The 26493-nt window shown below is 39.4% G+C and overlaps 1 protein-coding gene across 2 annotated transcripts in view; it reads left to right on the top strand.

The window, feature by feature from the left end:
- Positions 1 to 26493, top strand: part of SLC44A5 (solute carrier family 44 member 5) — a 70691-nt gene that overhangs the window by 37997 nt on the left and 6201 nt on the right. For both annotated transcript variants that reach the window (XM_050307522.1, XM_050307521.1), the window contains exons 5-21: positions 2112 to 2196; positions 4910 to 5038; positions 5797 to 5857; positions 7462 to 7585; positions 8454 to 8537; positions 11085 to 11197; positions 11592 to 11723; positions 14518 to 14617; positions 16674 to 16766; positions 17694 to 17781; positions 19400 to 19662; positions 20739 to 20833; positions 21216 to 21319; positions 22540 to 22613; positions 23902 to 23972; positions 25045 to 25133; positions 25787 to 25871. In XM_050307522.1, the coding sequence (XP_050163479.1) occupies positions 2112 to 2196; positions 4910 to 5038; positions 5797 to 5857; positions 7462 to 7585; positions 8454 to 8537; positions 11085 to 11197; positions 11592 to 11723; positions 14518 to 14617; positions 16674 to 16766; positions 17694 to 17781; positions 19400 to 19662; positions 20739 to 20833; positions 21216 to 21319; positions 22540 to 22613; positions 23902 to 23972; positions 25045 to 25133; positions 25787 to 25871 (1790 nt within the window). The remainder of the gene's footprint in view (positions 1 to 2111; positions 2197 to 4909; positions 5039 to 5796; positions 5858 to 7461; positions 7586 to 8453; positions 8538 to 11084; positions 11198 to 11591; positions 11724 to 14517; positions 14618 to 16673; positions 16767 to 17693; positions 17782 to 19399; positions 19663 to 20738; positions 20834 to 21215; positions 21320 to 22539; positions 22614 to 23901; positions 23973 to 25044; positions 25134 to 25786; positions 25872 to 26493) is intronic.

Genomic DNA, 26493 nt, shown 5'->3' with positions numbered 1-26493 from the left:
CGTTTTCTCTGAAAATCTAAATGGTTTATGAAATAGAATTTTTAACAGTTTGCTTTTTCCCTCACTTCTCCCTTTTAAAAAGTACATATTAGGCACCCTTTATGCCCTTGTCACTGGATAGATATAGATATCTATATATGTATCTGGATGCTATACTGGCATTTGATAACAACTCTTTGCTGCTTCTTTCTTTCCCCATTTAGTTTTCTGTGGAAAAAAATGAGGAAGCCACTGTCCAAAGGGCAATTCAGAAGGAGGGGGAGCAGGAGTATATATTCTCTCAGGTTTTTTTCACAGAGGAAAAAGACTAGGTAGTGTAACAAGATGTGTTCCACCCTCTGAATTAGATTCTTCACAGCAATTGTTGTAGAGTCCAACTTCCTGAAGAGGAAAAACAAGGAGAAAAAGTTGTAGTGTTGCATGTGTTCCCCTTACTGCACCCCTTTTCTGTTCCCTGGTTCGCCCCCAATTTGTCCTTGTCCCCTCTGTGGTCTGTAGAAAGCAGCGAGCAAATGGCTTTGGGAGTCTCAGACACACGGCTTCCATACACTGTGTGAAGTGGTGCAAGATGCTTCTCTCTGATTCTTATAATTCACTACCATTCCCTCTTTCTCTGTGTTACTCAAGTGTTCCCTTTAGTTATTTCTTACTGTGTGGTTTCTGGTTTGTGTTAACAAATGTCCCTTCATAGATATGATTGCTGGAGAATAATACAGCTACTGAGACTGCGTTTTGGCACTAATTTCATACATTGAGGTGTTTCTTATAAAAATATAAGCCAGAAGACACATAATACAACCTACTGGAAAAGCAAGAGTGTTTATGGCAATAGGCCAGGACACCCTTCTGAAGGAGGACCTATAGTCCCCAAAAGTGGAGGTGTGGGATGTGCTTGTCAGGCTTTCGTCAGTACTGTTGTTTTTCAGATTCCCTAAAGCTAAGCAGCATGAAAGACTGATTCAGAACTATGGTTTTCCAAAGTCCCTGTGGGGCAGCCACAGCTTCTCTGGGCAACCTGTGCCGGTGCCTGACCACCCTCAAAGGGAAGAATTCTTCTCCAATATCTCATCTAAGCCTTCCCTCCTTCAGTTTGAAGCCATTCCCCCCTGTCCTGTCACTCCAGGCTCTTGCAAACAGTCTCTTTCCATCTTTCAGGTCACCCCTGAGCCTTCTCTCTTCTCTAGGCTGAGAAATCCCCATTCTCTCAGCCTTTCCTCTTAAGAGAAGTGCTTCATCCCTCTGATCAACTTCATAGGCCATAGCAGGACAGATGCACCATTCTTTCTTACAGGGACACTGCATGGTCCTGGCATGACTAGCTGGCTTTGAAGTTTTGTGTAAAAAGGGCAGTGTTACTGCCATATCATCTTCACTAGAACTATCTGATAATTTTCTGACGTAGCAAAGGTTAACAGCATATTTTGCTGTCTTCAAAACCCAGATTTTTAAATCAAGAGATCTTGGGGTCCTCAGTTTTCACCAAATCCAAACTGAAGTGACAGCTACTTCAAGGTCCCAAGTTCTAATAGCTGTCAAGTGTTTGGGTTCTGGGCTGCAAACCCCTCAGACTGACCCCTATTTATATCAGGGAGGGTTTATCAGTGTTATTAGTAGATGCTGTTATCATTCTGTTTTCTGACCAAGTGCTTTTGGTTTCCAACCATAAAAAACTTCTGATTGGTTTTGGTGCCACCTTCTGATCAACAAAAATGAGACAGCTTTTACAGTGTAGCATTTTCTGGTGGTGAATTTGCATGCAGCGTGTTCATAGGATGTTCAGTGGAAGCACAGAGACCACGGTGCTTTTGCCAGGGTTACTTTAGAAACCTCAGCCTTTCGAGGTGGGACTACAGACACATGAATTCTTTCAGATTAAAACTTGGCTGTGGAAAAAACTTCTCAGAATTCTTTAGAACAAATACTTCTGTTTTCAGAGATGTCTTGATGTGGAACTTCCAGGGTTTGCTTGGGATTTTTTTTGCCTTGTGTTTTCAATATGGCCATTCATGGTTATAGAATTTAAATATCAATGTATGCTATAAATTTTGAAATGGTAGGATGTATAAGCACTGATATTTATTACATTAATTATATTATATCCACTTCCATAGGAACAAGACCATTTTGTTTTACTTCAACATTCTGAAATGTGCCAGCCCCATAGTGTTAATAAACCTACAGTGCCCTACAACACAGGTGAGTGAAATGTAGAGATAAAATATTTTTCCTGCGTCTTAGTCACGGTGCTTAAGAACTAGGCATACATTTGTTTGGATTTAAAAAGTGCTGTTCATGTCCTTCAAAATATAACATGATTGTTTTATAGATGACTTGTAGCACACAGTCTCTGTAGCCTGTGATGGTCAGAAAACTTAAGTAGAAGTGTACAATATTGTTTATTTTCGATAAGAGTTGACAAAAAAGTCTGTTGAGTTGAATATAGCAGTTTGTGATTTATGAATTCATCACAGGCAGCTATCCAGTAGTATTCAGTGTATGCAGAAAGTATTGATTGACACCTATGGTTTTCAAAGCTAGACATGTTCAAGAAAATGTGCATACTGCCAGTGACGGGAGTATCTGGGTGTGGTTCGAACCTATGGCAGTTTGACAAGTGAAGATTTTAAAAGCTTGTTCTTGCCATGTGCCAGCCCTTTGTACTGCAGCTCCTCATGAAACTGTGAAATAAACCCAGTAATTGAACTTGTGGGATTAAAATTATCCTCCTGATTGTTTTTACAAGACCACTTTACTGACCTGGTTTATTGAATAATTGCACAACCAGTTATGTCAGTTCATCTTAAGAGGCAACAACTTACAGCACAGGGTAAGTAGAGGAATTAGGTGCAGGACTGCTCTGATCCAGCTTTGCTGCCAAAGTAAAGTGCAGTTAAACTACAGATGACAGATCATGATCTCATTCCTCTTGACAGCATTCAGTGAAGTCCAGTGTTAATTTGGATGAGGTTTGTCACACAGTAACCAGTTTACTCATTACAAATGTTAATTGTCTACTTACTGGACTATGATTTTAAAATGTTTCCCATTCCTGCTTGCCCTTTGATCCCTATCCTTGATAGATATTTCTGACTTACCAGTTAATGTGACAATATGGATGGTTTGACACAGCTGAAGACATGGAAATCTCCAGCAAGAAATAGCAAGAACCCTCTTAACACTGGCCAGTTGCTGTCAGAACAAAACCTTTTTCTATCAGCAGCAGATTTTGCTTCGGGAACCTGTCCATATGCAGACACCAACACTGTAGTCTTTACCTCTCTTACTGGAATGATTCAGTCTGTTCAGTAGTACTGAGGCCATTGTGTGGGATTTGACTAGTGCTGTGGTCAAGGTGGCAATGACCATGAATCAAGTAAGGTGAAATACTTGTTTCAGGAGAGTTTGTTGGAGTGGAGTAGTTATTTTTTTCATTTTCAAACATGCAGCATCTCCAAAACTAAAAATGCTTTTGAATGCTGTTCGTTACTCAGATGGTTAAATTCTGGTCTTTGGGGAAAATGTTGAAGAGTTGTTTATTTGATAATTTCTCTTTCGAACTGCAGACAGGGTCCTTCATTCCTGTCCTATCCATATCAACTAGCAGGAATAAAAACCCCAAGAACTGCCATGGGGTAAGAGCTTCAGTTTTTGAGCAAGCCTGTGGATTTGCAAACTGTTGTTACAGTCCACTGGATCCACAGGCAGCACATTTCATTGCCTGTTTCAAAGACAGCAGGCAGGATACAGTAAAGTGTGTTCTAGTTAGTCACCCGTTGTCCCAGCGAGGACAAAACTCTTGTTTGTTTCTTGGCCTGTGGGTAGTCCATAGGATAGAACTACTCATCTAGAAAGATCCTCTTGCTGCACCTGGCCTGTTCTAAGGATTAGTACACAATCTTTTCCCAGATTTCCTTTAGGTGAATCATATATGGTAGAGTGCCCTGGACATGAAAAACAGTTTTGTGCATGATATCTCTCTGGTACTTGGATAGCAGAGCTTTGCAAAGGGTGTTTAGATAGCTTTGGAAACAAACTGCCTTCTAGAAAAGATGGACTTTATATCACAGTGTTAACACTGAGGAGTCAGAACATCTGTCCACTTGTGTGATTCCAGTGACCAGTAGAGCCTTCAGAGTCTGTGTATTGGTGCAGCCACTTCTCCGTGCCCTAAATCTAAATCACAGCTTCTTAGTGGATACATTCATTAAACCCCAGTCATCACTTGATTTCTCACATAAATCCAGTTTATAATGGCTGTACCTTGAGTGGTGTGAACTTCATTCCTGACATGTGCATCCCCTTGCAGTGGAGATCCAGCCATGGTCAGCAGTTAAAAGTCACTTTTGAGTGATATACGCCTATCTTGACTTGAAAAAATTTGTAGAGATGTATTTGACCGAAGAGACTATGTAGAAGGGTGAAACAATATTACCTGAGACTTTTAATTTTAGTGAGACTTTTTTCAAATAAAGTTCTCCTTATACATGTAATAGAAAGAAATTGCACGTATCCTCTGAAAATAGCTGCCACAGCACCTCATCCATATACACTGCTGCTGATAGAAGTAGACGAGGACCTGACAGATTTTTTCTTGTTATTCAAAAAAATGAATGATGCTCTTTTCAACAGACTGAAAACTCTGTTTATCTACCAGAGTGTGTAAAACCTGAGAAGGTAGAGAGGGGCTTGATATGCCTGATATGAGGAGAGACTTTGAAAGTATGTTCTATGAAAGAATTTTAGAAGTATTCATCTAGGGAATCAAAAAGACAACATATGTCACTTTCTAAATCCGGCAGTAAACAATACTGAAGGCAGTGGCCTTTTTCTTGCTTTTGCATTGCACTGACTTTCCTCACCCTTCTCTACCACCAGTGTGTCTTTACTCATTTTTTTTTTTTTCTTGCAGCTTTGTGTTTCAAAGTGCCCAGACAGGTTTGCAACATACATTGATGTTCAGGCTTCCTACAGATATAGACCAGATCAGTGGAATTACTTCAAGCAGTTCTGCAAACCTGGCTTTAACAATCCTCGCAAGGTGTGTATCTATCAGTAGGTGATGGAATATATATTTTTTCTTCAAGAGAAGTGTAATGTGCATGATTTTACTGAGCTGCATCAATGACTTGAATTATCTGATGTCACCACATAAACACATGTCCCATTTATGTGATTTGACAGTTTTTTTGAAGCAGGGTGAAGGACTTGTGTGCACACTAAATTCCCCACTCTTTAAATGGTTGCTGTTTGCGTAAAAGAATATCTGCAGCCACCCATGTAGTTGCAGTACTGTGGTAAGTACCTAGGTACTCCACAGCAGTAGAACAGAGTGTCTCAATTCTTAAGGCTTGGAAGTCATCTACAGCTACTTAGAAATTTAGCTAGGAAAATAAATCTATTCTTCATGTTATTGATTTTGCACTCAAATTTACTGTGTTATTTCTCCAGTCTTTAAAACACCATGCAATTCAGCTATATTACTTGTGCTACATTCTTACTTTTCTTTAAGAGGAAAGGTAAAGGGGAGGCAAGAAACAATTCTGGGTTAGATGCTGATCCAAAGTGAACAGGTCTTTTCTTTTTTTGTCACTAGAAAAGAAAAGAAGAATAGTCTTTTGCCAAATCACAATGACAGATTCTCACTTAGATCATGAATGTATCTTGCAGCTCCACCAGCCACGATTGAGGAGGAGGCTGCAAAGCCCAGTCTGGGACGTTTTGTCAGACTGGATGAGAAACAAAAACCATGTAGTTATACTGCTATGTATTCAGCATTCCTATTTTTCCCCTTTTTAGTCTGTTGCTCAAGTCCTACGTGATGAAGATTGTCCTTCGATGATCATTCCAAGCAGGCCTTGTGAGTGGTTCTACTTCTTACACACGTCGTATCAGATTGTGAGCATTCACATTAAAGCACAACTCCAGTTTGAAAAGTGTTTTTCACAGTGGCAAGGTCACTATGAACTGTCTGTTATCTGACAGTCACATCCATTCAATTCTAAAGAGTTTGAAAATATAAATATTTATTGATACTTCTAACTGTCATCTGGAAACATTCAGCATGGGATCAGGTCAAGCTGAGCTCTTTCTTGCTCTTGAATCATCACTGATAACAAAAGTTTTACAACTCAAATTGTGCATTCCAAAATATGTGAGGAAGCAACCCCATTGGCATCAAGAAAATGTTACGAATGTGGGAAGGCTCATATGGGCAGCTGTTGAAGTTCACATGATACTTCAGCCCAGTTAGAGTGCAACTCTCTTTTCAGCTGCAGTGCTGGTTATGCAGGGCATACAGAGAAATTAAGGGGTCAAAAATGTTTTTGTCACTATGGTCAGCAGGCATTTCTGAGTAGATAACCACAGATCTCAGAGCTCGTCTCAGCTGCAGAAGTGTAATACTGACCTAGAAGCTTATGGAAATAAGAAATTGCTCTTTATTTTTGCCATGCTTTAAAATGGTCATCATATAAACCAGGGACAGTTATCAAAAAGAGAAAATATGGGTTCAATTTTAAAAACATACTAAGAATTTGTATTAAAACTGATGTACTGATCCAAAAGACAGAAAATAATATGCAAAGAAACCATTACGTTCTTTTAGACTACAGCAAGGGGCAAGGATTACAGAGGGAGGAAAAGAGACATATTACTTAATTATTTAGTCAGAATAATTGCTGGGGTAGATGTACCAGACTGAATATTGAATCCTGGCATCAATATTTATTGGAACCTGATGAGGAAAGCACTGAATGGTTATATAAAGTACAGCTGTGTAGGAGGACTGACCTGCTCTTCCCTTTGGAATAAAACCCAGGACTTTTTGCAGCAAAGAACAGGGCAGCATAAATGAGTGTGCAAACATCTCTCCTTTTCTCTCTTTTTTATAATCTCCTCCTCCCTCTGTCTAACCAATAGTTTCTGTCTTTTTTCCATTGCTTCCTCTCCAAGAATATCTAGTGATAGTGGCTGGTACTGGAACTCATCTGGCATATGAGGAACTGACACTTGCTGTTATGTATTGTTTTGGGTGCTAGTGCCATTCGTGACCAGTCAAGTTGAGTCTGTCCCTGGGGGCTGGTCTGATTATTACCATGAAATGGCATATTTGAGAAGCTGCAGTTTTTGTAAGCTGCCCAGATACTGACAGAGAGTAAGTTCCACATTTATTACAAATTCTTAAACTTTTACATATACTACTGTTGTTGTTTGGTAGGACCTAGAATCTGCAGTTGAAATCTATGATCCCACCCTGCCTGAGCTTGGACAAAAAGCCCCAGAGCATAAAAATCATAATCTTGAATTTAATGGCTCTTCCAAGATATGTCAAATCAGCATATTGTTAGATAATAAGTTGACTGCAAATCTGAAATTATTTAAATGTGTCACAAAATAAAAATGATACAAGTGGAGCTTGACATGAAATGTGATATGCATACTTTGTTTTGATACTTTGAACAGTTCTTAAGAGATGCTTCCCAGACTTCTCCACAAAGAATGGTGTGTTGACCGTGGCAAATCAGACTACATTCAAAGATGGAAGAGGAAAAACACGAAATGTAACTGATCTCAGGGAAGCTGCAAAGTAGGTTTTACCCTTCTTCAGTGTTCATTTGTTGGATTCTGAGATTGTGCAATAATTTAGGAATTAAAAAATAATCAGAATCTCTTGTAGCCAGTGGCTAAGGGGTACCCAAACAAGACTTGGTAGTAAGTGGTCTCTTTGTGCCTGAGCACTTCCAGAGTTCGATTAAGGAAATCCAGCAGTGTGGTGTGCAGAAAGGAGCAAAAAGTTTTAGTCTAATTGTCTCACTGGTTTTCATTTGGTTAAATCATTCTTCTTGTTGTTTTTCCTAACAAAAATTAGTTTTGCTAGGAAAGTTCAATGAGGTTCAAGATGCAAACCTTCTGCTGCAGGATTCAGGCTAGCCAGTGGTGGCCTTGGCTATCCCCTTCTGTGGTGGCCTTTCGACTACCATGGGCTATCCTTTGGGCATCTCACCTCATCATGGTGCTCCTGCTTGTGGAAAAAACAATGTACTGGGCTATTCTTAGAAAAAAAATAGGGCAGGCACTTTGCAGGGTAGGAAAACAGTTCCATAAAGTCAGCCCTTTTCTTCACTGAGCTGCTTTCTGCTTCTATGCTATTAGCAGTCCTAGAGTCACACCTGTTTGGCCATTGTTGCATTGCAGATATGAATAGTATACACTCTGGCAATAAAGCCTTCTTAATAATTTTTTTTCCCACAAATTGTAGAGACACCCTTATGCAGTTTTTTTCTTTGCTGTAACTGTGATTGATGTTGGCTTGATGACAGAACTGGAACTGAAAAATCGTAATATACTTTTATCACTAGCAAAGATATTCCAAATTCTTCCACTGAGCCTATTTGTTGTTTAAATAAATCTGCTTTTCTACCTGAAGCAACCTTTTCTTTGATTTCTTTTCTCAGTGGCATCAATAATGTCCTGGATGCAAGATCAATTGGAGTGAAAATTTTTGAAGACTATGCCATTTCTTGGTATTGGATTTTAATGTAAGATTTTTATGAGTATTTTTAATTTTTCCGAACTCACTTTGGAGCATGCAGGAAATAAAAAAAAAAACATCATTTATGTGTTTGGTACCAATCCTACTTTAAAACTCAAGGAGCAACTGTAATTTCCTTTCATCACATGATGATAAAATTGTTGTGGTTCTGTGCATGAGATAAGGATAGTACAGCATACATTCATAGAGCATCAGTTGATCTGGGGTAGCTTTTTAATGTCCTACCAGACAGAAAATCAGAAGGTGCTGTGTTCTCTTGCAGGACCCGTCTGCATGGCAATTGCAAAACTCAAAGATCTGAATTAAGTGACTTTCAAACTAGTTGCAGTTGCTAAGTGTCATTAGTGTGTGTGTGTGTGTGTATATATATATATATAAACCCCACATATTTTCTAAATTCATATTAGCAATATATAGTTAAATAAGTCCATAACTCCAATGCAGCAGGCAAAGCAACATCAAGAACAAAAAGTATTGAACAGTATTAACTTCATCTTGCACTTAATACTCACTAATCATCAATTAATTAAAACAAAAGAAGCAGCTACTTTGCTGAAGCAAATACATAAGTATTTGTGCATTCTTAACCCATTAATATTGGTTTTGATGGGCCAGAGTGTTGATCAGTTTAAACAGGAACAGAAGCCATTGCCAGGTGAGAGCCTGTAACATGCACATGTTAAGCATTAGTCAAGCCTGAATACAAATCCATGACAATAAATACATACTTTAGATAATAATATGGAGAATTACTTCAGAAACATCAGTTAAACTTTTAAAGGTGTTCAGTCACTGGTGGAAGGACAGCTTTCTCATAGTCTGATACCATGCTCACAGTCGTTAGTGGCAGGAGACTCAGAGATATTCACCAAGCTTGGTTCTCTACCCCTTATTGAAAGCAGGGTTATGGTATGGATTCTCTCAAAGGAGATATCAATGAACACATAGACCAGAGAGAGAAGGGACAACTTTTTTTAACAGAAATTCTAAATACTGAAGCAAGTTTCCATGTTTCAAATATGACATTTTTGTAGGGAATTGTCACTACTTTTAAAGTAGTTGGATAGGAGTTACTTCACCCTTTTCACCAAATGAGAGCATATATCAAACCATTTCTGGAAAAATATGTTCAAGTGTCAGAGCTTGGGCAATGACAATGAAGGCTTGACAGTGAAGGGAGGTTGGATTAAAAATTAAATATGGAGTTGCTGTTGTCTTTTTAGCATACCCCCAAAGGACTGCTGCTTTCAAACCTCAGTTTAAGTGAATCAGTCTGTTGAAGACAGCTGTTATTGTGTACTCAGTTTTGGTGTTACTAGGACTCATGTATGTAACAGGACTTTAGATAAAGGTAATTTACTGCTTTCAAGAAAGAGTCATAAGCTCCAAAACATCGACTTTTCTTGAAGATATACCTTCTGAATTTCAGTAAGGCATTCAGAAAGGGAAGATACATGAAGCTAGGAAGACTTTAAAGGGCTAGGACTTAAGATGAACTTACAAAGGTTTGACTAAACGATCTGGTGTTATTTTTTTATCTTGTCCTTCTGCCTGTCTGCCTTAGTTTGCCCAAAACATCTGGTTTTGATTGTTTATGATCAGACTGCCCTATTTTTTAGCTGTAGTTGGCTGAGTAAACTGGGAATGTTCAGAAGAAAAGTTACTGAACACAGCAAGAAGAGGTTTTCAATTTTTTTGAGTCTGTACTAATAAAAATTCTGATGTAACACCTACTGATAATCATGAGATGTTCTGTGAAGCATCTGATCTGCATGTTTGTTGGATGGGATTAATATTTATATTGCTTTATTCACAATTATTTAGAAAGCCTCACTGAGTGAAAAGGCCTTTTGCTATAATATTTTCCTTTTGGATTTGCTTTCTGAGAGTGAAATGAAATCAAATACTTCCTTACCCCAGACTTGATGAAGAAGACGCTGTAGATGTATTTCTTAGGGGGTCCATAGATGGCTCTTAACAATTCTTTTTATGCATCATAGTGCCCTAATCATTTCCTCTTCTGATGAGTAGAAAGAGTCACTGGTTTTTCCTCCTAAATTTAATTTTTTTTTTTTTAGGAAGCTCCTAGAATGTTATTTACTAACATTGGTTTTTTACAAGCAGGGATTTTCAAAAGAGGACATAAATCAGCAACTTCCCCTTACATAGGTATTCCTCCAATTTAACTTTCTGTACTGTAGATTAGATCGTGGCCTGAAAAAGACAGGAGGTTGTTCAACTGGTATAAGTGACAAAAAGGGCATTTGTGTTAGTCCTATTCAGCCAGTCTGAGAACCTAGTACCTGCAAACACTTCAGGCTTTGCCCCGTGAGATTGTCATAAATAAGCTGTTTGTTTGTAATAGCAGATAATAGCCATGAGAATGTATTTCACAAGGAAGATCTTGAAATACATTTTTACAAATGATTCTCTTGTGTGAGATGAAGTGACCCTCATTCGGAGTAACAGGCATACAAGAAAGTGAATAGATTCTCACACTCATTTTCCCTCTGTTTGTTTCTTCTCTTTCTAGTGGGCTGTTCATTGCAATGATGCTGAGTCTGCTCTTCCTTGTGTTATTGAGGTTCACGGCTGGGGTTCTCTTCTGGATTTTCATCTTTGGTGTGATTGGAATTATAGGCTATGGTAGGTGTAATCTTCTAGACTCTGAGGCTGTCTTTCCTTATTGCTTAAGTTTGGGCAAGGAAAATCAGTAGTTACATCAATTAAATGGTGCAGTTGGGTGAATTAATGCACACTTTGAGACAAAGTGAAGTGAAAAGGACTTAAATGGCAGCAAAATGTAGGAAGAATCCAGCTGTGCAGATACGTAGCACCAGATGTAGTAAAATGTCTCATCTACACACACTGTCATCACTTGCACTGATATTATAATTGACTAGGCTCATAGTGATGCATTTTTGTGTTTTGCTTACCTGATAGGCTGAAGACAAAACACTTGGCTTGTAAAAGATTTTTCTTAAAATTTGTCTTTGCATTCTTCAGAAATACTCATGTTATGTTGATTGTTTTTTAAAAGGCATCTGGCATTGTTACTGGGAATATGACCATCTTAAAGGAATCCCTGGATCTGACCTCACTGTTTATGATATTGGATTCCAGACAGACTTCAAAGTGTACCTGCAACTGAGGCAAACATGGTTAGCATTTAGTAAGTGCCCTTTGAATTTGGTATCTGTTAATGTATATCAGGAGAATCAATCAGTGTCTTGCTACAGTTTCCACCCTGTTAAATCTCCTCCGACATGTTGCTTAGAGAAGAAAACAATTCCATTTCTTTGTATTGTGTAAAAATGTGCTTTTTAAAAATTTTTTAGTATATTTGTAAGGGGAGATAATGCAATCACAGTAGTGATACGAATGAAAAATCCTTGTATTATTAACGTTCTGCTTCCTGTGTGTTCAGTCTTCATCATGGGGAAGTAGAAGGCAATAATAAAGTTATACCTGATGAAGTTGCATAAGGAGGGGCATTTTTCACGCCCAGTTTGTTTTTTCTCCCTCTTTGAGGGCTCCAGAATTGTGATTAATAACTAATGAGTAACTGCATCTTGGTATCTTAGAATCACAGAATATGCTGAGTTGGAAGGGACCCATCAGGGTCATAAAGTCCAGCTCCTGGCCCTGCACAGATACCTCAGCAATCCCACCATGTGCTTAAGAGCATTGTCCAAATGCTCCTTGAGCTCTGGCAGCTTTGGGGCCATGACCACTGCCCTGGGGAGCCTGTTCAGTGCCCAACCACCCTCTGGGGAAAGAACCTTTTCCTGATATCCAACCTAACCCTCTCCCAACTCAGCTTCAGTCATTTCCTCAAGACCTTTCAGTGGTCACTGGTCTTCACAGAGTGAAGAGGTCTGTACCTGCTCCTCTGCTTCACCTCATGAGGATGTTGAAGACCCTAATGAGGTCTCCCCTCAATTTACATTCATGTCACTGAATTTTCTTGGAGGCCGATCTAAGACTGTGGAATGAACCATAGAAAATTTCATCACCTTTCTTTTTAAAAAGTGCTCCATTGCCTTTTTCTACAAGGGCAGCATATTTAAAACAACATCTTCCTGGAACAAGGCAGCCTGCAGCACATATATTCCTCCCCGAGAAAGGAGGAACAGAAGAGAGAACAAATACCTGTCCAATATTGCATTTCTGATACTGTTCTATTAGAAGGGACAGATACTTAACTGATGATGACATGACCTAAAACACCGTCTCTCCCTATTGGTAGATAAATTAATAGAGCAGTAGTATGTTGCTTAAATCTGCTTTCTCTTCATTGTGTTTTCATTTACCTCTATCTTGGATCATTGAGATCATGAGGCATCTTCTATAACTGTTGAGGCAGAGATTTTTACTATGCTATCCCTAGAGAATATTGGGACTTTATTATGGTTTTTTTCTCCTAACTCTTCAAGCTCTTTTCCTGCCTGATTCCTAGCAGCCAGTGTATAGTTTATTAAGAAGTCAGTGTCACTTTCAGATGAGTAAATAGAGGTACTCAGGAATTAAATTGCTTTTCCAACATCACCCAGCAAAATAAATAGTTAAATATCCTTGAAGAAAGTGTTGTCATAGTCCTAGTCTAGAACTCATCATGTACTGACATTGTTTGCCTTTTTCACAATGTTTGGAACACGTACCTTAACTTAACAGAGCTGAATTGGAATGAGACAAACTTTAAAGAAACCTGGTCTTGTATTTCTTCATGGGAAAATGATTTTGAAACGTGTGTAACAAAAACTTTGTTCTGAACAAGGTCTGTAGCTCTGAGTACCACAGCAGTCACTTGCCACCTGCAATTCTGTTGCTAGGAGTAGTGATAATAGTTGGGATTGCAATTTAGCATCATCTGTGAGTATCTGGGTCTGATATTCTAAGACTATGTCTGAGCTGTGGGACCTAAAGCCAAGTCTCGTGTTCCTTTGCAAATCTCCAGACAAGTTTTAAGTATACTTGTGGATACTGTCCCTTCTGTCTTCCTCTCCCTTCACGGAACTTCTTGTGTGCAAACCTGCTGGGCTGGTTTAAATGTTATCTAACGATCCGAAGGACAAAAAAATTAATGGATATGTCTCAGTTAGAGGAGATGTGCTTCAAGCATTAAAGATTGTCTTCTCTAAATGGAAGCCCACAGAATTTTCTTACTTTCTACTGCAGAAGTAGGTTTTGAATCAGCACAAATAGAAATCAGACAGAAGCCGACCCTTTACCCAGATGAGGGTTATGATTCAAATATTGCTTATAACGAAGAGAGGAAATGTTCTGGAACATGGTGCTCTCAGAGGTCTAACCTCAGATCAAGTGTGTAGTGTGTATTATTCCAGCAGCACAACTAGAAGGGGAAAATAATTTGTCTAAAATTGTCTGATTGTAGTCTCTTCTTTTTTTTCAATTGTAACTCAACTGAAGTGAAAGGAGCTCATGTCAGGTTAGCACTCAAACAAAGCTATTGATTTTAGTGCATCTAAATTTTAGAACAAAAGCACTCTTCATGAAAAAGTTGTCTCTTCATCTCTTTTTTTATTATTATTGTTACAAATGAGCAGCATTATCGTATGAACATGCAGAATCCTTGTTTATGAAAAGTAGAATTTGTAAAGAATTAATTGTATCTACAGCTAGATACTGCAGTTGCATTAAAGTAAAATTTTATCTTTGTCTGAGAATTATATGTTCCATTTTTCTTTAAAAATACAAACGCTAACATCAGGATCCTACAAGTTCTGACTAGCTCTCTGCATGTAGAACTTCCTTACAGAGGAACTTACAAACGTGCGAAGTGGGATTGAAGTTTGACAGGTGCAGTTGGAGAAAGAGAACTGCTCAAGTAGAGAATTTTATGGACTTCATGAACAGCAGTGTAAAATACAAGGAAAAAAAATTACAGAAGCAACGTATTGGTTTGGTTCTTGATAAATCTAAATTTTTTGTTTGTTTGCTTACAGTGATAATACTTTGTGGTGTTGAAGTCATAATCATACTGATGCTGATCTTCCTAAGAAATCGGATCCGGATTGCTATTGCACTGCTGAAGGAAGGTAGTAGGTACGTTTGTCTAATTTTAATATATTTTGAATTCTATTAAATGATCTGTAGAAGACACTCATCTCAAGCTCCATCTTGTACTACCAAGGGCAGAAATTTAGGGGTTAAAAGACAACACTGGATTTGTTGAATGGAACAGGTAATATAATTTTTCTGCAAATAGGCTATGGTCTCATAGGCCTTGGAAGCAGAGCTGTGTTGTTAGAGCACGGAGTTAGCTCTGAGCTTTTCTGTAAGCACTTCCTTGTGGTTTTCTACCATCTCAATTGACGTTGTTGTTCCCAGGAATCAGGAATAGGGATTTTTGTGATAGGATTAAGAAATACTGAAGTTCAGCATTCAGCCAGGTACCTGTTTCCTGTCTTATGCTGCTGTGCAATTAGAGTATAGCAATTAATTTTGGCAGCACTAAATTAAACTCTTTAATTCCTCTTCATTAAAATCCAGGAACACTTTTAACACTCTTCAAAACCTTTGCTCACAACCTTGGAAGGATTTTAGAAAGTTCATAAACTTCTTGCTGAGAAGTAATAACATTCCGTAGTTTTTCAGCAGCATGGAAAGGTCACTTGAGGATCAGGTTTTTACTCTTGTGCATAATGCATGAGATGAAACACTGTATGTAATTACTGTAAACCTAATAGACCATGCCCTGTATTCAGGAAGATGAAAAATAAGCTGCTAATGCATGGAAGTCAAATTATGGTTTTCAGTACCTTTTTACTATTTTTTCAAAAACATTACAATTATAATGCTAATAATTGACTTGAAATCCATAGTCAGAAACAAAACTTGTTACTCAGTTTGTTGAAACAATTGTCCATGGTCTTAGTGGTAACTAAGAGGCCTACCATTGACTGCTGAACACAGCTAATATGTTGTGATTATTTCTCAGACAGCATAAGGCTGTGTGACTTTTACATCTCAGGGCTCAGGCAACAATTGCTTTGTTGCTCATAACCTCCTGATTGCACATGACAGTTTCCTTGCATTCCCCTCTGCATTTGCTACTTCACCTGTAGAAACTGAGTAAATTTTTCTCCTTTTGCATTCTGGAAACTGCATCCTATAAAACAAATAATACCAAAGTGTCATAAGTCATTGGAGAAATGCTGTAGGAAATAGTACTAGACAAAAAGGCTTCTGATAGGCTTACAGGGTCACAGGAAAGAAAATTTAGAGTAGCAGGACATAGATGAGAGGCGTGTAAAGACTGTTAATGACTGTAAGCTTCAGTGAACAAAGCACATGTTCTCTGAGTTCACATCCAGTGAGATACCCAGCTGGAGTTGTTCCCTTCTGAGATAGCTTCAGCCAGTTTACCAAGAGGGGATATATTAGTTCCCTCTTACAGAGAAGTTAGCTCTGGCAGAGTAGGAACTGGCATTCTCAAGTTCCTGCTCACTAGTCACATGCTAGCCAAAGGAATTAGCAGAAGAATGTCACTCTCTAAAACATAAGCCTTGATGTTAAAGGAAGACCTCTATGCTGTCAGCAGTGAAAGGCCATTATTCTTCTTGCCTGCCAGTAGCCAAAGGTGAGCGCCACTCATCTATGGCACATGCAAGGAAAGTGATGTAGTCACACGAAGCTGTAAGCATGTCCTGGCATTGCAAAAACAAGTTGACTGTCTCTGCCTGAAAATAGCTAGCACTTAAGGCAGGAAAGGAGCTGGGAACAGAGTTGTCAGATACAAAGTAGAACAAGGTAATTTCAGGGTCTGTAGGAGCTGAAGGGAGAGCACAGGATGAGCAGAGTGGGATAAGGACATAAAAGGTAACGTCTGCAGCAGTCAGCAAGGAAATGGCATGGAAATTGGTCAGTGGCCTGTAAAGAGATGGATATGTGAAGCAGTCATGAAGAAGGAGAAAGGAGAAGGCAGGCTGGAACATGGCAAATTGATAAGGTTCACAGTAGTACTGTTGATAAAAGATCCCAGTGCTAGATTTTGTTACAACTGTTAACTAGGATCTCAAAGTAAAATTACTAGAAGACTGATAAAAAGCTTGTTTCTAGAATTGTTGTAGCTTATTGATATGTTTTGTTTCCTTCATAGGGCTATTGGCTATATAATGTCTACGCTGTTCTACCCCATCGTCACCTTCATACTCATTGCAATTTGTATTTCCTACTGGGCTGTTACAGCTGTGTATCCTTCTGTATACCTCTCTGGAGCAAGTGTTCCGGTCTGTAAGACTAGATAATTCTCTATTTCATGTTAATCAAAGCAGTGTTAAGAGGGTTGTTTGGTCACTTAGCACGTCATGTACTGATGTGGCTTCCTTGCCACACAATTGCATGTGATTTACAAATTAGACAGTGCATTTAATCTAATCAAAAAGAACTGGACTAAAATTTATGCCAAGGCAGGGGGATCATACAAGGCATTGTTTACTGCTAAAAGTTGACTTTAGGGACTAAAAAGGGCCCTCAGCAGAGTGAATATGGTCTTTAATGTGCTGTCTGCTCTATAGGCCTGGTGTTAATGGTCTCTTAGTTAATTGGGTGTGGAGTGGGCTCTGTATGTGTTTTATTCAGAAAAGTATGAGAAAGGAAAGAGAGAATATACAGTGCACTGTCTTCTCTGAATTGCCTGACAGCAACCATTGTTTGTTCCCAAACAGTAGGGGTTTGGTAAGGATTAAGAAAGGGGGAAACTGCTATTTAAAAACCTGTTGTTCTTTCATTCACAAAGAGGGTCAGTTGCTACTGATTGTTAATTCATCCTTACACTCTGTATCTACTTCCACCAAAATACAAACTCTGTCAAAGAACTACTGCATAGTCTGCCTTGTCAAAGATAGATATGCAGGAGAGATAAAGACAACTTTTCAAGGTTATACCCTCTGCCCATTCTGGTCAGGGGTTATTACAGCTCTGGAGTGGAGTTTGCCTTAGTTCTCTAAGGAAAAAGAGTATTCAGTCTTCTCTGTCAACCCTTCAGATACTTCTTTGCATAGCCAGACAAGTTCTTGTGTTACCTGCAGAAGTTTTTTAGAGCTCTATACCCATTGCAGAATCCTTAGTTGCTCAAAACCTACAGTTCTGTGATTCCTCCTTAAAATATTTCATTCAGTTTTCTTGCCACATCAGGAGAACCTGTGTATAAAGTCATGGCTAATCAAACACTGTGCAAGTATGCAAACCTGACTTGTGACCCAGAGGTAAGTGTAACAAATATTTACCTATACTGACAGCTCTACTAGTTGCATTTCTTAATCACTGTTAAAGGCAGTGCTAGTAGAAGATCTGCATATTTCAAGTAATGATTCCTCTTGTTAAATCTGAAAATATACCTAGTGTTCAGATAATGCTTCTTTGTTCAAAGAATTTTACAGACATAAACTAGTTATTCTGCTAAATTGTCCTGTAAATATTAACCATTCTAATTTACAGGGTGAGAAAGGAAGACACAGAAATACGAGTTAATTGGTATTCTTGAATTCATGATAAGTCTCTTTTGTAGTGCTCCAAAGGCAGTGGTAGTGTTTGAAAGCTGTGCCTCAAACTTGCCCAAGGACTAGCCATGATTTGAAGCAGAAGCTTAGCTTCCTTTGGCACAGTAATTACCTTTAGGAAGCTCCAGAAATGTTTGCCTTTTTTAATCTAAATTTTGCCTTCAGTCAAAAGTTTTTACTTGACTCTAGTGTTTGAATTTAAGGATGTTTGTAAAACTAGAAATATTTATCAAATGTTATGCACCTGGGGAAGGATAACCCCACTTGCCAGCACAGGCTGGAGAGCAACTCTGTAGAGAAGGACCTGGTAGTCCTGGTGGATGACAAACTGTGACTGAGCCAGCAGTGTCTCCTGGGGGCCAAGAAGGCCAGTGGGATCCTGGAGTGCATTAGGAAGAGGATTGGCAGCAAGTCAGGGAGGGGATCCTGCCCCGCTGCTCAGCCCTGTGAGGCACATCTGGAGTGCGGTGTCCAGTCCTGGGCTCCTCAGGACAGGGGGAACATGGAGCTCCTGGAGCGGATCCAGAGGAGGCTGCGGAGATGATGAAGGGACTGGAGCATCTCCCTTATGAGGAAAGGCTGAGGGAGCTGGGGCTGTTCAGCCTCGAGAGGAGACACTGAGAGGGAATCTCACCCATGTCTGTCAGCATCTGCAGGGAGGGCTCAGAGGATGGACCAGGCTCTGCTTGGGGGTGCCCAGCAATGGTGCATTAAATTTCAGTATGCTGCTGTGATTATGTATATACCAAAGAATTCCTCACCCTGTAGATGTCTGAACACTGCAAAAGAAAATAATTAAAATTGGTTTGGTTTTATTTCATGCCCAAACCAAGCCAATACATGAAATGAACAATAGAAATAGGGAAAAGTAATTCAATTCAATTCAGAGACTACAAATTCAAAGATGCATGAGGAAAGTTGTGAACACATCCACAATTTCTATGAAATGGCATAGCTTAGTTGGTTTTTTTTCAACTGTGGTGATTTGCCTGAATGTCAGATTTGGCCTCTAGTTTTCAAATAAATATTATTTTTTTAATGTGAGCAGATTTTCTTTAATGAAACTGAAGTGTTTATGTATCTTAAAAGTAGATTTCTGAAATTCAAATTCTGTTTGTGTATCAGGCATTTGGTGAACAACTCTGTTTGCTGACACCTAGTTTAAAGTTAAGCATCTCATAAGTCTTTGATGTGAATACTTAAATATGTAAATTGGTTACATCAAGGAGAATTATGTCATTTAAATTAACCTGCTAAACTTCATAGTCTGTGTATACAGTATGCCTTGCTTATGATTGTGTTGTTTATTTTTCTTTCTACTCAGACTTTTAACACAACCAATGTGACTAAGTTGTGCCCGGGTGCTCAGTGTACTTTTGCTTTTTATGGAGGAGAAAGCCTGTACCATAAGTACATCTTCATCTTCCAGTTAGCCAATGCCTTTGTCTTTCTCTGGCTGGTGAACTTTGCAATTGCACTAGGTCAGTGTACTCTTGCTGGTGCCTTTGCCTCTTATTACTGGGCCTATCGAAAACCAGCTGATATTCCACTGTGGCCGCTCTTCTCTTCATTTGGACGAGCAATACGGTAAGAATGGAGCTGGATGTGAGCCTGGTCATGAATCCAACAAGTGCTGTTTGTACATCTGTGGAAGCCAGTCTTAGAATATCAGATGAAAATGATTAGTCAGCGTCATGGTTTAATCTCAGTAGCAGCCAAGCTCCTGCAGCTTCTCGCTCACTTCTTCACAGTGGGATGGGGGAGAGAATCCACAGGGTGAAGGTGTGAAAACACTTGGGCTGAGATAAAGACAGTTTAATAGGTAGAGGAAGGCCACGTGCACAAGCAAAGCAAACCAAGGAATTCATTCCCCATTTCCCATGGGCAGGTTGGCATTCAACCATCCCCAGGACAGCAGGGCTTCATCATGCATAGCAGTGACTTGGGAAGACAAACTCCATAACTCCAAACATCTCCCTCTTCCTCCTCCTTCTGCCACCTCTTACTGCTGAGCACAACACCTTGTGGTGTGAGATACCCTGGGGGTCAGTTTGGGTCAGCCATCCTGGCCGTGTCCCCTCCCAGCCCCTCGAACATCCCCAGCCTGCTCACTGGCAGGGCAGGGTGAGGGGCAGAACAGCCCTCAGTGCTGTGCAAGTGCTGCTCAGCAGGAGCTGAAACATGGCTGTGTTTTCTGCACTGTCTTGGTCACAAATCCAAAATACAGGACAGCAGAAGCTTCTCTGAAGAAAACTAACTCCAGTCCGTCCAAAACCAGTACAATCAGGAAAATGTACTTGTTAGGGAAAGGCTGAATGCTGTAGCCCGGGATCCTGTACTGCCCCAAGGCTGCTGCAGCTCCCTGTTTCTAGGTTCAACCTAAGGCTGAGCAGGTACTCCCAGTAGAGACACACCCCAAATACTTGTATATAGCACATGTATACACAGATTGACAGACAGACACAGCACTCAAAAACACCAGCAGCACCAGTGGCTTCATCCTGTTTGGCAGATCAGGATGAAGGTCCATTAGTTTATGGAATTCCCACTAATGGATCTTCCTCCATTTATGATTTTATTTATATATACAAACACATGGACATACATGTATTATTGTACATATACACACGTGCATGATGTAACAGTCATATATTTTGTTTTAGATACCACACAGGTTCGCTGGCATTCGGCGCCTTAATTCTTGCAATTGTCCAGCTTATTAGAGTAATACTGGAGTACTTGGATCACAAACTGAAAGGTGAGGTTTATGAATCTGCTGTAGGTTGGTAAGACCTCCTTTGCTAAATTAATTCTTTACTTTCCCAAGTGGTTTCTTAGCAATGAAAAGAGATTAATTCCATATTACCCATTGTAGTTTCATTTGAAACCAGTAAATTTATGCTAATATACTCGAGTTTATGTTCTTTGGAACGTAATGTAAAGTTCAGGTGAGATGTGGATCTGATCTAACTGAAAGCTAGTGAGATAAATTTGGTTGAAAAAGAGAGTCCATACTTAGAGGGAAAGAAATAATGTTTATACTTTTGTCACAATTTAAGATTTTTTTTTTAATAGCTTTCTACATTCTGAAGATGATTCATGAATTCCATGTATGATGTATTCTCTCTTGAGTTTTTTAGGTACTCAGAACTCCTTCACTAGATTTCTACTCTGCTGCCTCAAGTGCTGTTTCTGGTGTTTGGAAAAATTCTTAAAATTTATAAACAGAAATGCCTACATCATGGTATGTGCCATGTCTGCGTGTGGTCTCCCCTATCTGAGACACTAAAATACCCTAGCCACTACTAGTTGGTCAACAGTCAGCAGTACTTGAATCTGCTGAATAAATAGGGGGATTTATGGGAGTTTTCAGGACATGCATGTGTTTCTACCATGAAAAAGTAAGATTTTTTTTTCTTCTAATCTCAACTGCTTTTTATGCCTGTCTTTGTCTATCACCCCCACCCCAAAGCAAGTGGGAAGGGATAGCATAACTGGTTAACTCCCCCTCTGATTCAGCAATTGAGATACTGATTTCAACAGGAGTATTACCTTTTCTCATACTGCATGTTGATGACACATCTGTTTGGAGGCAGTGTTTGAATAGAGACGTCAGAAGGCATGTGATAACTGTATTTCCACCTGGAAGTTAAAAACACAAATTCTACTAGGAGCAGCAGTGATATTTCTCTAAAATAACCCTTCTTAGCTTCCAGATAAGAGAAGTTTGAAATTTTCACATAAATAAACATAGACAGATTTAAGCCTCGGATGTTCTGACTTGAAGCAATTTCAGTGATTGAATGGTATGGTCACAGACTTCCTGTCTCAAAGGAGGTGGCTGTAATGGATCCATTATAACCTGTGTTCTGCAACTGATGTTTCAAATTAAAGCTCTCTTGAAGAGGAGATAATGGTTTTGACAGTCTTTACAGTTGATAAACTGTCTGAGCTAAGTGTATCTAGTGTATCTTACCCTTGTGGGCACTATTCCAGGAAGAAATGTTTCTTTCTGGATAACTTTAGCTGCCTTGCTTTACGCTGATTTCTTCAGTGAAAGCAGCATCAAGTCCAAGGAGATACCTACAGGAGTCAGCTCACTTCAGCTCTACAAGTGCTTATTGCTTCCACTGACTATAAATGTAATGTAGGTAACTAGCAAAGGGAGAAGAATCCCTCAGCGAGTACCTTTTTTGCTCTCCTTGGCAAACTGAGTACTGAGTCTACTGTCTGCAAGATCACAAGGGGTGGCATGCTCATCACCAGGTGATTTGAAGGGGAAAGGTGGATAATACTCTGTCCCAGCCTGGTGGGAAGCATGGAGAAGTAGAAGGTGATGAGGGGAAGTGCTTTATGTTCATCTGAGTTTGAAGAGAAAACTATGCATTACATGCAGGAAGATTCTGGCATACAAGGAGGTATTATAATTACTTTAAATACCTAATAGCTACTATTATTTTGCAGATTGCCATATACGGTAAAAACTTCTGCACCTCAGCAAGGGAGGCATTCTTTTTGCTCATGCGGAATGTGGTGAGGTAAGAGACCATCTCCCAGTCCTTGGAAATGTCAGGAGTTCCTGCTATTGCACTCTGAGGACACACTTCTTTCCTCTCATACATCTCCTCCAAATGCTACTGTGAGCTGTTCTGTCCTCACTATTACTCAGTGTGTAACAGCAGGCTGTCCAGCCTGTACAGTAACCTGTGCAAAGTTGATAAAATCTCACAGGTTTGTTGTGATTGCTGCTTTAAATTCACAAGTACCCAGTAGATTGTTATAATGTCTCCAAGAAACCAGTGTGCCCCTGAGAGGAGATCTGTGGATACACAGGAATGGGATGCTCATCATCTGCCATATGTGTATTTCTTGAGCTTTGGTCAACTTACTGTCTGGGAAGAGGAAAGCAGAAAGACTGAAGTCTTCAAGATTCATTCAGAAGGCTTAGGGGGTGTCAGACAGTGGAAGTAAAGAAGAGGGCATACTTTGCTTTCAAAAAGAGGATCTTTACCATAACCAGATCTCCCCTAGTACTGGGAACTCTCCTGCCCTTTTCTCCACTATCAAGTCTGCTGCCAGACTCCCTGTTGTCATCAGTACTTTCCTTCATTGTGCCTGGCTGTTCCTTTACTACTGTGAGATCAAAAAACAATGAGAGAATAACTAAGGAGCAGGCCATGTTGATGCAATAGCAGACAGTCGAATTACCAAGCAAGAGACAGTAAAACTGGTTAGGTGGTTTAGATTATAAAGTGAAGGACTGGGAGGAGGAGAGACATGGAGGGGGAAGCTGAAGGAGGAAGATGGAAATGATGCTTTAGGAAGAGGAGGAAAGGATTGGAGGTGGGATAATACAGTACTTTCACTGTGTTAGCCTGCACTAATATCGGGGCAGTGATGTCCACACCGTGCAATAGAAAAGCTGCCTTCATTTCCTGACAAAATATCACCTCTCTGTCCTTTGTGATTTTGCTCTTAATCAGTAAGACTGCTGGCATCTAATTCTGATGTTTAAATGAAGATGATTTTGCTAAATCTGAGTTCTGACATGTTAATGGTGATTTGTCTCTCTAGTAGTTCTTAATGGTTATTTTTCACGGTAGTCAGTGCTGTCTGTATATTACCATATCCATAGACCTCAGTGGTTTGAAGAGGTTGATGATACAAAGCTCATCTCAGCTTATCTGTATTGCTGTGCTGCCAGCCTGTGAAATCAGCAGAAGACAGCTTTTGGTCATGTTTTGCCATTATCCATAGATTTAAGGAGAAAGAATACAAATGTCTATTCTGTGATGAATTATGTATAATTTATCTTTTGCTGAACAGGGTTGCAGTTCTGGACAAAGTTACAGACTTCCTTTTATTCCTGGGGAAAATCCTTGTTGCTGGTGGTGTAGGTAAGCTAACTGATTTTTTTCTGAGTTCTGTGTTGTATTTTCTAGTACCTACAAGCATGGCTGCTGTAATCATATATGCTTAGTTAACAGCTGGAGATTCTCATCAGTCTGACTATTTGGAAATCTGCTCCCGTGTTTCTAGAATTTACAAGATTGAACTAAAATCTTTTTTTTTTCTTTTTTTTTCCCCCCCTTCTCCCTGCACCCAAGCCCTGATGTGCCTTGACAACATCTTTTCCTTAATTGGTTTTACAGCTCTGGTGTGTATGGCTGGTGCAAGGTCTTGTGCAGCCATGGCATCACAGTTGGATCAAATCAAATTCACACCCCAATAAGTCAGCCACAGTCAGTTCTCCTTTCATGAGAACTGAACAAAATTACAGATGAGATTCACCTGGTAGCAGACAACATGCCTACAAGAGGTGTTTCAGGTCTGCAGGAGATGGGCCGGAAGCTCTGCTGTATTCTAGGCCATTAAAACTATGAGCAATAGTAAAAGAAATAGAATATTTCTAGCATTCTTATAGGGTTTTCTTGGTTATCACTAAATATTAAAAGAGATTACTCATAGTTTTCTGTGACAGAAAAGTGTTTTCCTATTTTTTAAACGAAACAATTTCAGAAATTCAGGTTGGTACTATTCTTTTTTTTCTTTTTTAATTGTCACAGCAGTTTTAAAAATAGTGTACCAATAACTGTATTTTGCATTCTGTAAACCTTAAAAGATAACTAATTAAATATATTTTAATCAAAAATTGAAAACTACTACCAAGAACTCATCTAAAATATTTTGTAATTACTGTAGAATTACATAATTTATTAATTTTGCTATTAAATTTAGTAGAATGATGAAACAGAACAATTAATTAAAATATTTCTGGGTCCATGAATATCTTTATGGTAATTAATTGATTTACATATCTCTTCTGTCAGATAATCAGTATTGAGGAATTTATTGTTTACAAACTTTCATTTAAACCAACCTTGGATCTGTTATCTGTCTCATCCATTCTTTAGATGTTAGGAAATGAGGGCTAGCACGGAAGTCACTAATTGCCTGTGTTTCTTGCAGGTGTCCTGGCATTCTTTTTCTTCACACAGAGAATACCAGTCTTTGCAAAGGAAGTGCCAATGTTAAATTACTACTGGGTACCGTTGTTGGTAAGGCAACCATCTCATCTTCTGAACGCTGGGGACAGTTCGAGGTGCTCAGACTGCTCAGGGCATGGTCTGATCACAGCTTCTGTGGTCAGCCCCTCAGTGGCATAGTATCCACTGAGGTGAGGACTGATCTGCTCCACTGCAGTCCTCGGGATCCTTCAGGCAGAAGTGGCAGTGCAGTGACTCTGCACCTTCAGAAAAATTAGGTTTCACATCTGCTTTGCTCAGACTTCGCAGACAGTAAAGGCTGGTGGTGAGGCACTGATGGCAGTGTGGCTTCCAGTGGAAGGGATGTGCAATGCATCTCCTTATCCTTTTGTATTGGGCACCCCGAGACTCCAGAACATCTCCAGGATGAGTGTTTCTTGAAGGAGTCCAGAATATTCTTGGCATACATTCTCTTTGGACGTTGAAATAATTCTGTTTTGGCAGCTGGAAAGTGAGTGGCTGCTGCATGTTAGAATGCAGTGTCTTGACCCTGTGATCACTGTCCACAGCACTAGAAACCTTTGGTAGAAATACAGAGCTGACATTAAATTCTCCCAAATTTGCTTAGCAGACTAGGCTTCTGACTTGTGTCGATAGTGCCACATTGGCACCAAAAGAAGTTTGGGGGTTTATTGTGTGTCTTGTGTTGTTTTGGTTTTTTTCAGACAGTCATCATTGGCTCCTACCTAGTTGCACACGGGTTCTTCAGTGTCTATGCAATGTGTGTTGACACGCTTTTCCTCTGCTTCTGTAAGTACTGCCTTTTCTTTCAGTCATGGAAAGAGGAGTAGAAAACCACCTTATCCCTTCCTTACAGAATTCTGGTGGCATACTGGCAGACTGTGAAAAATTAGCAGCTTCTTCTTTTCAGATAGGCTCCTTGATGCATTCTTCAGTAGTTTAGTATTCGAAGTTAATTAGTTTAAAAAATGTAAGGTAGCTTTATGTTTCATGGGGGTATCTGGCTTTTGTCTTTCAGATGTTCCTTAAATTTCAGTAGGTTTGCTTCAGGGTGCTTTGTGAAGAGCCCTGTACAGTATTGATTCACTTAAACTTCTTGATAATAACAAATATATTCTTTGATATATAGGCAGTACTTTGTTTTCAGCATAATAACCCTGAACAAAGTATTATGCTGAGTCACCTTAAGAATTCTGTAAAATACCACTTGAAACTATTTGTCCCTTGGACCCCTGATGGCAAGCAATCATGGGCACTGTCATAGGGACAGAGAATACTAAAATCACAAAAGAAATCTGTTGGTCTCAAATTAGGACATGATTATAAGAAGTGGATGTCCTTAGTATATAATACCTTCCATGTGCTAGATTTTTCTGTAATGAAATTCCTTCTGATAGGTCAGTGTAGAAGT

This window comes from Myiozetetes cayanensis, unplaced genomic scaffold (genome assembly GCF_022539395.1).
Source record: "Myiozetetes cayanensis isolate MyiCay16 unplaced genomic scaffold, myiCay2020 scf12, whole genome shotgun sequence".
NCBI classification, from domain to species: Eukaryota; Metazoa; Chordata; class Aves; order Passeriformes; family Tyrannidae; genus Myiozetetes; species Myiozetetes cayanensis.
Note: the sequence above shows the minus strand (reverse complement) of the source record. Positions and strands in the feature narration are given on the sequence as shown.